Source organism: Morone saxatilis, unplaced genomic scaffold (genome assembly GCF_004916995.1).
Source record: "Morone saxatilis isolate NCDOM2014 unplaced genomic scaffold, NCSU_SB_2.0 Contig17, whole genome shotgun sequence".
Taxonomy (NCBI): domain Eukaryota; kingdom Metazoa; phylum Chordata; class Actinopteri; family Moronidae; genus Morone; species Morone saxatilis.
Window position 1 is genome coordinate 18,868,418 of NW_023339729.1, and position 12,378 is coordinate 18,880,795.

At 41.5% G+C, this 12,378-nt stretch overlaps 1 protein-coding gene across 1 annotated transcript in view; it reads left to right on the plus strand.

Moving 5' to 3' along the window:
* The first annotated feature begins 394 nt into the window (after positions 1–394).
* Positions 395–12,378, plus strand: part of LOC118327473 (calcium uniporter protein, mitochondrial-like) — a 15,809-nt gene continuing 3,825 nt past the window's right edge. The window contains exons 1-2 of the mRNA XM_035660837.1: positions 395–926; positions 12,123–12,192. Coding sequence (XP_035516730.1) covers positions 819–926; positions 12,123–12,192 — 178 coding nt within the window. The 5' untranslated portion in view covers positions 395–818. The remainder of the gene's footprint in view (positions 927–12,122; positions 12,193–12,378) is intronic.

Genomic DNA, 12,378 nt, shown 5'->3' on the forward strand with positions numbered 1-12,378 from the left:
TCAAACCAAACACTGGCTGTGGATAGATGCCACTGAATCCTACATGCTGCCCCTTTAAGTGCCAAAAGTGAAACTTAATTCAAACATGAAAGTAGAATACAAAATGGCAGAATTCATTTCTTCCCTGCTCCTTGGAGCGCTCCCACTGAAAGCTGGATTGCAACAGCTAAAGCTAACTGTTAACATTGTTTGTTTATTTATTTACTTTACCATGTTTAAACACTACAACAACAGTGTTCAGAAGTTTATCTTCTCAGGTGTCACACAGGAGACCTACCCATCCTGAAGGCTAGACGGTAGAGGGGGTGACATTCGCAACAGGTCCTGGGGCATTAGAGTCCAGGACCTCTGAGGGGTCCTCCAGCCTCAGTTTGACAACAGACCCAGTGCATGTGTATCAGCCTTTCTGCTGCTGCTGTCTTCGCCGACTAGCCCACCTTTAGCCTGCTACCCTGTTCGGGACGTTGTGTCGGATGCAATGTGAACTCACACCCTCTGGTCGGGTTTAGTTGCTCCCTGCTGGCTGCTTCATGCAAAACAGACCAACGACTTTAAAACACACACACGCAGACACACACACACAGAGGGGAGAGGAAGCGGAGTCTGGCACGGACCGTGTGTTGTTAGTAGGAAATGGTACGCAGTTCAGGCTGGGCTGTTCCCTCCCTCTGTCCCGTAGCTACCAGCTCATCTGTTGTTATTTACACCGACTACAGCTCGTTTTGAACCGGAACACCGTTGCACCGAGGCACTCGTTTGTGGAGGTATTTGTACCCGGTATGCCCCAACAGCAAAGCTAACACGGTTAACGGCTGACAATGGCTTCGGTGCGGATGGTCGGCAAAGTTACGGCGAGACTTTTGGGAAGTGTTCAGCCAATTCACCGCGGTCTCAAAACTACCCGCCCGGTTGCATTTCTTCACCAGGTAAATGATTCTTTTAGCTATTCGCTTTAATTCGGCTAAGGTTACACCACCGTACAACAAGGCTATCTGTCTAAGTCTGCCAGGATGTATGTTAACACAGTTGATGAACTGGGTTTCCTGCTTTATGAGCACAACACTGTGTACTTTGGTACACTGTGACGGGCTGAATTGCTAACTAAGTTCACTTCAATCCAGAGTCCTGTTCAGATAAAGGGATTTCTTTTTCCCTATTTTCAATCCAATCTAAAATGAGATAGAAACTTAAGAAAGAACATTTTCACTCGTTCAGGGAGCTTGGATATGATCCATTTTCCCACATTTTCTCTTAATGGAGGTTTTTGTGGCTGTGGAGAGAAAAGGCCTCCGTCATCGCCTGCTCTTATGTTTCTGTGCCCTGCAATTTTCATGCAGGACTTACAGAACAAACAAATAAATAATTCAAGCGCATTACCTGGCTCTACAGGGATTTAGATGGTATTAACAGGTCTACATGACTGATCAAGCCAATCAGCTTTGAGAAGTGCTTATGGCTGATCAATACTGTACCTTATCTCATCAATACAGCAGTGCTTATTTAATTAGTCCCGTGTGAAAACCCATTTTGGCTGCTAAATATACTTCTAAACTTTAACTAGAGACTTGCTTTGCCCTACACAATCTCCAAGAAATCCCTAACACTGCTCTTCTCTGCAGCCTGCAGCATGTTCAGCATAGGGGTCAATATCTTGTATCGTATGTCAGTATTGTGCATCATCAGGTGCTTGTCTGCCATAGTCCAAGGTGCACAAATCATTAAATGCATATGTTTTTTTAGGGGAAATGTGGCTTAAAGCGAAACCCCACATTGCATCAGAGCATAAGCAAGAGGTTTTTGTGGTCTGGCTCTACTCACAGGTTTTATTTATAAGCTGTTAACATGGCCAGTTTAAATTACCTGTATCTTTTATTATCCATTTCATCATCCATTGCAACAACAAAAAAATTGCAGAGGTCAGCTAAGTCGTAAGCAAGCGGATCCCAAGTGGACGCCTCACATCTCGACCAGTGCAGGAAGAAACAGCATACTGTACAGCTGTACGCCATGATAGTGTCAGTAGTGAGTGAATAGTGACATACAGTTTGTGGGATTATGGAATAAGCCATTCTTTCTTTTACATGGGCATGCTGACATGAGTCACTCCTGCATCCCAGAAGATGAGTTCTATTTTTAGACTGGACCATATATAACGTTGGAGCTGCAGTTTTTCCTCTTTTCAAATGACATCCTGTAAGAAAAGTGTTTGTACAGCAAACCTCTCTTGAAGCTAAAGACACACTGAAGGCAGCCAAAAACAAGGTTAAGGTCACTACTTCCATGCTGTGCTATCTCCGTCTTTGAAGCCCTAAAGAGAAGCAGTATATTTAACCTGCTTGAATACATGCAACAAGGGCCTCTGCGGTTACATGGTCAGCACCTTTAACCCACGAGGATGCCCCGCCTACAGCATACAAACTGGGTGAATGTTTGATAGTCAAAAGATCGATTTTATGTGGCTAATTCAGTGCTATGTAATTTTCCTTATCCAGCAAAATAATTACTTCCCTCCCTAAATGTGAGATTTAGATATTGAATAAAATGTAAAATTGAGGGGCTGCTCTGTCCCCAGACAGAGAATTACTGCTGCATACAAAACCAGTTTTGGGCATCCAGAGAGCAAATTGTCAATTTTTTTTAGGAAATTGTTTTTTAATAAATAATAGAGGAAGTGAATTTAGATATTCTAGGAAGCAGTATTAGCCAGTGAAATAGACTGGGACTCCAGAGGTGGTGGGTTAGACAATGAAAATAAAATACCACAAATTCTGGCTAATGAATTGCTTCTAAATCCCTGTGTAACAGCAACTATGAACAACTACATTCAGTGGCAGCAAACATAAATTGAGCGTCGAGCTGTGTGAGCAGCCGACAGTGCTATTCGCACTTGAGTCTTGGAAAGTGTCATTTTGGTCACAATTTGTTTAAGAAAATGTAAACAGAGCCGTTGCCCAATAGGAGTGCACAGGGAATAAAACCTCTAACAACACTCTGACATCTGCTGTAATTTTTCCTCAGGAAAAGTTTGCTCCTGGGAGAATTTTTTATCAAGGCAGCAATTTCGCTTTTATGAGGGAAGCTTTGGGGAGTTTGGCTTTTATGTCAGTAAGTGATGGTGCTGTCAGATAATTCGTTTCCTTTCTACAGTCAGAACTGGAATGCTATACAAGTGAACATAATGTGATGGAGCTTGAAACCCTACTAAGCAGTTGTGACCTGCAGCACATTCAATGAAGATAAGTGATATTGAGTTTGTTCTGCAGCAGCCTGTATTTACAGTAACACATAACAGGAGCAGTATGACATTTTGCAAAGTACATTTATTTGCATTTTTTTCCAGAGTCAGATAGGAGGATAGGAGGATCCATAACAGTTTCATCTCCGTGCATATCTGTATTGAAAGGTTCAGGAAGCTAAACAGAATGGGGAAGCGGGAAACTACTACTGTAGTTCAATCAGAAGTGAAGAATGCCTTTCAGCATGTCCTATCTCCTGTGTATTCAGCATATGCATTATCTCCTAAAATGAGATGCCAGTCCTAGCAGCAGTCATATTGAGTCGCTTTCTGCTAAATCTCTTGGCAAAATGACTGCACACATGATACTAAAGGTCCTGTTTCCATGGTGGGTTGCAAGGTTTGTGCACTCTGCTCTCAATAAAACCCCTGGGACTCTTGGAGGTGTTGGTGACAAGGATGGGACAATATGAAAATGTCAACATTATCCTGGCCAACGTAATTGCGATTTACGATATTATCCTGGTAATGAAAATTCACCACAATGAACTCACCTGAGCGGTAAGTATCCCTATACGAGATAACATGCTATATTGTCCCACCCATATTGGTGATAAAGGTAGGGTAGCAGTTCCCCTCTGCGCCCAGGTTTTTGTGCTTAGCAAGTTAAACGTACCCCCAACACACTGAACCTTTGCTCTGGCTGCACAGAGATGATTGATTACTTCATTTGACTCTGTGTGTGATTGCAAACCAGCCAATCCATCAAAACTTTACGTATGTTCCTTTAAGTATGGAGTGAGTGACAACACTGCAAATTGTGAAAGTAAAGCATGCACAAGCAGGGTTTCCACATCATACAGGAACAAATCAGGAGAAAAGGTTCGTGTCTGAAATAGAGGCAAATGTATGCTATTCTACAGAAATCATAAACGTCGAGACGGCAGAGACGAGCATCACTTTGTCACCAAGGGGGTTGACATTATGGCCTGACAGCTGGCTCCATTTGCTGTCTTGCAACTTTCATCGCCTCGACTGGCACTATACTGTAAGGTATCATTCCAGCAAGCCAGACTGCCTGTTCCTCAGTGTCGAGACGGGCCCTGCCAGGCATACAACTGTTCTTCATTAGGGTAGCATCCACAGAAATAGAATGAACTCCTGAAAGAAGCACGAGGACATCACCCAAAGGGAATTTTTCAGACTTGTGTTTCACCCTGTAGAACTCGGGACCGGTGCAGTTCTGTATGGAAAATTCCTCAACAGAGCATGTAATCTGAGACGTCTGGTAGTTAAGAAGCATACCCCATAACACAACATCCCCACTGTCATCCCAGCTGGGGACTTTTGTTTCATGTCACACCCCTCCCCCCTTGTGCTTCAACTGTCCAGTAAAGATGAAAAATGCTGAAAATGCCTGCAATCTGTATCTGGATCTCTAATCTGGATAAGGGAAATAAATGCACGTTACTTCAAAGTGTACATTCATGCAGAATCTATTACAATTGGAGTGGTATCAGACAGAACACCTCTGGAGGTGGTCTGGCTCCCAGTATAATCAGATCTGAGCCAGGTGTAAATGCAGTCAATACAATTATTTTTGCTTCCGTCTCAAGCAGGACTGGCAAAACTGCTACAGATAAACTCTTCCTCTGCAAATGAGAAATAAATAGTCAATACAGCTGCTTCCCTCGACCTGGAACACTCCATGTTTACACTTTTATTTCCGCGAGTCAGTCCGCAAATTGCATTTTAAGATAACAAGAGAACACTTATTTGTTCCAGTCCAGATGTAAATGCAGTGACCTCTGATTAGGTATTAACAGATGACGTAACTAGATACAAGGAGATGATGTTGAAAATATTGGATGTTAACGTGTGACATCATTCAGCCTAACTGATGCAACTCACCAAAGCTGGCACAAATGGTGTTTATAAGAGGCTGATTCTCTACCTGCTCCTGATAATAGTTTTAAAGTAAAACCAAACCCTTTAAACAGCAAAATACTTCCACTAACTCTACTCGTATCTAGATACAGATCGCAAGGTTATGCCAGGTATAAATGGGGGTCATTGTTTCTTTCTCAAAGCTGTTGCTAGACACCTAGACATATTTAAATATGTTTTATCTGGCACAGGCTATAAATCTTACACCGGCAATCTGCTTGAGCCAAGACATTATTGATTCCTTGCAGAAATGTGCATAGACAGTAAAATTACAATCCAGATCCTTGTGGTTAAAGGACAGCCATAAATAAATCATTTAATGGATTGCTCTGTGTTATGTCTTGTCAACAAAACATGCTGGACAATGTGAGATCAATAAGGCATTACTGAATCCTTCAAATTAAAACTTATCATCTACCAGTATTATATTAATGGATGGGTGATAATGATGGACCCCATTGAGATAAGGTTTTGTGATAACAATCCCAAAACAAACTCATTGAGGTTCATAGCACCATATTGTAAGATAATGTGTTCATTGGACATCCTAGAGAGTCTGAACAGCGAAACAAGACAAGTGCATTTATTTCCTTAACCTCAGCCTAACTGAGAGTCTTTCTACTAAGTATGTTCATGGTAGTTTTTAATCCACTGGTCAGTGTGCTTCTAGTCCTGGGCGTGACCTTGTGATGATGCATTGCTTGGCTATGTGTGGCCCAAGGGGAAATATGAGTCACTCAAGTTGGCGAGGGCAAAGTTTTTGTGGCAGATTTGCATTTTAATTCGGGAAGTTGTTGGGGTTTTGGTTTTGGTTTTGGAATAGTTTTGCTCCTTTTCAAATTTCTCCTTTAAATCTGACTGTTCTGGACCTTTGCAAACACCACATGAATTCCTAAGTCAGTGCCACCCTTTTTGTCTACCTCTTCAGTATTCAGCTCCATTTTCTTATGCTAGGCTGCGAGGTAAAGAACTGTTTGCTACAGAACTGTTCAAACTAGGTGTATCTTAATGTGTTGTCATGAGCCAGTAATAAATATAGTAATTTGGGCTGAGTGGTTATTAGCTGTAAGAACAAAATGACTACTCATATAGGTAGTAGTATTAATCTTCTCATGGCAGAATAACTATCTGGAGAGTTCCCAGGAACTGAAAGGCTCTCCTTGTTGGATCTGCATCCTTACATTCCTAGCATGCATTTCATTTGGAGTATTCATTTTAAGTTTTATTCATTTTGTTTTTTTATCCCTCTAATGATTTTTATTTTTTTTTTATTTTAACACATTTTTTACAGTATGTTTTACAGTATGATTTCCACTATTACCAAACATTTTAAAGGCACTAGAAAAACACAAACCTCTACTTTCCATCTGCGTGCCTTCTTCATCCCACTGCTCTGCCCCCATCCTCCTTACCTGACCGGATCCTTAACTGGATAACAGAAGACAAATGCTTCAATGCAAATCTTTTTCATGGTACAGTGCTGGCTGTTCTTACTCATGATGGCAACAGGGACTAGTTCATTTTCTCCTCTTGGCAGCCTTCATTTTTCACCCCACTCTTTAGGCTGTTTATCACTCTCACACATTTTCCTTTCTGCCTGCTTCAAGTCATGCCTTCGAGATACTGTAAGTCATCACATTACGATCGTGTGTAGGTGTGTGTGTGTGTGTCTGAAAATTGACTTTCCTTTTGCTTAGTGGTATTGAACCCTTGACGAGAGTGGGAGGAGATACCTTCAGGACGTCTAGATGCAACAGACCATAGCTCAGTTGTGACAGAATTTCTAATGGAGTGACCTGCTGGGAGACTTTGGGGAAAATGAGACTGCTTGTCACCGTGATAACCCTGTTCACTGCTCGAGCAGGAAGCCCTGGCCTGCTTCACTGCAGAGGAGGGACATGGCAGGTTGTCTCCATATTGCTCAGTTCTCCCTCCCTATTGGTATGGCATGAATTAGAAATGCATAGCTCAAGGGGTAAATATACCTTTAGCTGATTGTTTTGAGGAAGAACAGTTGGAGGAAATTATTTGGTGAAGGGGAGCAGGTGTGCAGCGTTGTTCCCTGAAGCTCCAAATTGACTCCCGAAATATGTGAAGGACAATGGGTAGACAGCAACCACCCTGCACTGAAAATATGAATTAGTGGTGTAATTGGAAAGTGTGTTTTGTTTTGATAAGCAGACAAACATTGGGAAGCAAATGGTGACATTAGTCATCATGTGAAGTAGAAGGAGCGGGCCCTCCCTTCTTCAGGCTGTGTGTGTATTGTGACATGGCATGGGTGTGGTTGCCTGTTACTTTCGTGTTTGTTCTGTATGGACTTGTTCAGGCAGTATGGTGTTTAAGCTGTAGTCTGTTACACGCCATTGTAATAATCTATGGGTGTAGCTGTTTCTTCGCATGGGAGTAGCAGCAATGAAACGGTAGATCATATGTGGCACTGAGGCTGGACATTTTTAATGTAGAACTACTATGGTGCAAAGCTTGTATTATCTGTCTACCACACATCTTGCATGTACAGTATGACAGGAAAAAATACTGACTCATCAGCAGGTGAAAGCAATTATGATTACAATTCACAGCAAAAAAGCTGTATGACCTAGATTTATTTTAATTCACATGAAGGTAAGTCATGTGTATTGTCAGTACCACTGACATCCGCTTTTTTTCTTTAAAAACTTCCATATTGCATAGGCCCTATAACATTAAATAATTTTTTATGGATTTTAACATATCTTCCTCAGTGCCTGCGTTGAAAAGGGTTAAGGAAGTTAATTAGCAATATAATGCGATTAATGGGGCGCCAGCTCTACCAAGTGAGCTACCAGGGTGCGCCCATATGTAGCAAGGCTGAGTCCTTGCTGCAGCAGCAATGGGTTCAAGTCCAACCTGTGGCCCTTTGCTGTGTGTCATCCCATCTCTATCTCTCTCTCCCTTTCCTGTCCATCTTTTGCTTTCCACCACCACCATACAGTTGACATTTTTTCTTTTGCCTGAAATATCTCAACTATTAGATGGATTGCCATGAAATCTGGTACAGACATTCATGTTCCTAGAGGTCCAATTGAAAAATTTTACATTAGTGCTATCTTTAGTTAAAAAAAAAAATTTGCCTAGTACTTTTAGTTATACTATACTATACTATTAACTATTTTGCTGTTTAAAGCTGTGGTGCAGAGGCAGAGCAGGTCCTTCCCGGATCGGAAGGTTATGGGTTCGATCCCCGGCTCCTGGTGCCAACATGTTCGAAGTATTCCTGTGAGGGGCAGATATGAAAGCCCCAATGTCCCAAAAGTGTGTGTGTTAGTTCTTGTTAGTGGACTTTGCCATCACTGTGTGAATCCTGTGTGAAAGGGTTGAATGTGGGCACGTAGTGTAAAAGCGCTTTGATGTCGGAAGACTAGAAAGGTGCTATACAAGTACAGGTCCATTTACCATTTACCATTTAACACGTGAATTCGGTTAAGACTGTAAACATCATCTGGTAATTGACTGTAATTGTGAGCTGCCAGCATGGCCGTAGACACTGTGGTTAATACCAAAGGATTCCCAGTATTGTTTGCCAGTGGGTTCTAGGCATTTCGACCAGCAGCCACATTATTCCCACAAGGCACATAAAATGCATCATTGCACTCGCTCCTTATGCGTTGGTCATTGAGTGTAATGGGGGAAGGGGGCTCGTCTGCTGTTTTTTCACACATACTGTTACAAGAACTCAACTCTAGGGGTCACCTGTCACATAAATAAATGAATATATATACAGCACATTGTAGCTGAATTATTCTTTACTGCTGCATAAGAGCATTTCTAACCACCACATGTAAGGTGAGGGAACTAAAGGGGTCAGTATTTATAATGCAGTCAGCGTGCTACAGACTGTAATAACACAGCGTAAGGAGCATGGCTTGGAGAATGGGCTGTTATTCACCACACAGTTCTCAAGCTGCATTATCTGCCACAGCAGCCACATTCTGTTGATTAGGAATTGGTATGTGTGCATATAGCATATAAACTGCCTGGAGTNNGATCTTGCACACACACATACACACACCCACTCAGTAAAGAGACAAATAGTCTAGCCTCGCCCTTGATGCTTCGCTCCAGATCTGCTGTTTTCACATAAGCAGGGCGCCGATGTGCAACGTGAGCTCAGATGTTTTTAAACTTCTCTGACATGAAGTGTTTGCTAACGAGAGGGACAAGGTATAGGCATTTTCTTCACATGCAGCCGATGTATGTGTTGGCAGTCAGCGCCCGCACCACTCAGTTTAATGAAGCGTGATGGCTGCGGCAGAAGGGGTGGCTTATAAAATGCTGTTTCAGGCTGTTTAACACACTGGAAATGTGTCCGCTGTCTGAGGTTAACTACGAGGAGTCATAGAGTAAGCAGACTCTTTCAGGTTTCAGGGACAGCGTGGTTATGTATACCGGTACAGTGAGATATTACAAATTTGTAAACAGTCAAAGATACTGTATATCTATACCATTCATACCGTGGCAGCTATCCCTTTAATCTTCTTCTGTTGTTGACCAGTGGTTCCCAGCCTTTTTGTCTTACGGCCCCTTGAAGGACCAGTAGGAAACTACAAAAGGCCCTATCTAGAGCCAGGGTTTGATTTGTCCCTCTGTAGATAAAAAATGGCTCTTTCTATGGTAAAAAGCATAACGATTCTTATTTTCAGGTGATCACACACTAATTAAAACACAATTATAAATATATGTATTCCATTTCTGCAATAGATAGTTACAGGTTATGGCCGCAGTGTGGATGTGAATTTTGAGCTGCGGTTGTTCCTTCTTGGATTGTTTTTTTATTTTTAGAGGCCTTAAGTAGAGAAAAGTCTGTTAGAAATGGTTTCTTAATGGACTTTCCTGAAAATGTATTATATCAAAATATAATACACATATGACACATATAGAGGGATTGGGGATTTTATCCATATTACTTGCTCTATACTGCACTGTATGTGTCAAACATAAAACAATCTTTTCAGCAACTCTTGGCTAACTCATGATAGTGGATCACACAAGCATGGTGGCGCTTGTGTGATTATATGCATTTGGACGGCTTGTTTCACTAGTGTTAATGAATACATACAAATCCCATAAAAACACGTTTCCCCATGTCCAAGAAGAGTCGGTGTACTGATGTTTAGGTGGTAAAGCTCTGTGACAGCTTTCAGCTGTATAATAACATCTGGAGATCTCACACAAGCTGAACAGCTAAATCTGGTCGCATTGGGATCACTTTATTTGTCTCTTTTTGGGACACAGAGTGTTTATAAAATCGTGTTTTGTGTCACAGTGTGGTGCACAGTTTCATTAGCAAGCCAACAAACTTTGTATGTGATCTCCAGATAACAATAACTTTTTCAACCCTTTAAATGTGTCTGTCTTTTTCACCCCTTGGTTCTAGCTACTGTAGTGCATTGTAGGTTGTTGCCTTCATGGTTCATGTCACCACAGAAAATAAGCCTCTGGTCATGTGGACAGTTACTCATTGTTGCATGTGAATGTTGTTTTTCCTGTTAAAGCCCCATCGCCTAAACAGTAGAGTGTAAGGGACTCCTGCACATCTGGCCTCTGCTCCATCACTATGCTTCAACACTTGTTTGCCTTCTCATCCCGTAGAAATAGACGGCTCCCTTGTTTCTCTTTAATGTGATATTGATTGAACAAACTCCCAGTTGGAGAACAAAGGGGTGGGAGAGAGTGGCTGCCACATCCTTAGATGTCAGCTGAAGAAAGATGTATTCAAGTGGGACCCCTTTGAGTCTCAGTTAAATGGGAAATACTGCGGAGGAACCTGTTCTTGAGGTTCAAAATGCTGGGCTCGAATCCCAGGCCACTAGTGCTTTTAGTAGAGGATATAATAATTGTTATTAATACTGTTGTTACAATTACATTTAGTACATTTGTGTTGGTTTGGTTTGATATTTTTTACTGACTGTCCATGGTAAAGTTCTTTGTGTCTATGGCTTCATGCAATAAATGCTTTGTAGCACACTCCAGTGGCTTTAAATATTGAGTAGAAATATGAGTTTGCATGTAAACTGCCAAAGAATGTCAAGTAGAGACAGGTCTACGTGCTCCTGCTGACTAGAATAATGAGATGTTCTTTGTGGATGCCCTCTCTATTATCAGGAGTGTGGGAGAGACCTGAGGCCTTGCTGAGTGATAGTACATTTTCATTGAGACACACTGGCATTACATTAAACATTAAAGGCTGCAGCCTAAAATTTAATTAACTAAATGAAAAACCGTGCATCAGCGAAAAAACGCTGGTTTTATCAAGCATCTGTAGTGCGTATCGGATGGTCAGATTACACACCAGTTAGAAAGGGAGTGAAAAGCAGTTCATAAGCCAGTAATTGCCATAGTAGAAAAAGGAAAACAAGCAAAAGTACTCTCAGAGCAAAGCTCTGAAAACTCAATTGATGTGGTTTGTTGGCAACCTGTTTTTGAGTGGATCTTTTCTCAGATCCTTCATTTCAGGATGCTCTGTTTACTCTCCAGTGTCAGCTGATGTGACAGTTTACCAAGGGAGGGATGCACTTTTTTATGACTTGCGGTTTTGATTTGGCAATATATATCAACCTGATATAGAGTGGCTTGCGTACAAGGCCTTTGTCAAGGAGATAACACAGCCCTGAAAAAATGAATGAAAGTTCAGTGATACCGGAAAAGTAGATAGCACCTTATAGTCTGCTAATATATAAATCTTTGTGCAGAATACAAACATACAACACTTTTATGACATTGACAATTAAATGTTATACCCAGATCTTTTTCCCAGACAAGTTTAAGGGCAGCCACAGTTTTATTCCCTCCATATTCCAAAAGCTTTCCATAATATTTAGGAGGGATGTATTATGAGTACAAAAAACTGAATCAACTGGTAATGCTCTTCTTTCTTACTTTCTTTCTTTTCTTTTTTCAGGTTCAACAGAGGCTGCCTCTACTTGGAAATTGCCAAGCTCTTTTCTACAGTACTCTCCCACCCTCCAGTGGTAATATACAGTTACTGCATGCACATGAAAATAAATTGCTGTATGTCGCATGGCTGCCCCCTTGTTTGTGACTTTACAATCACTCCTGCTGGGTAAAGGAAACAACATTTTAACAAATTAAATATGTCTGTGTAACTGGATGATTTGCGCACAAGATACATAGCATGAAACAGACCCCCCCCCCCC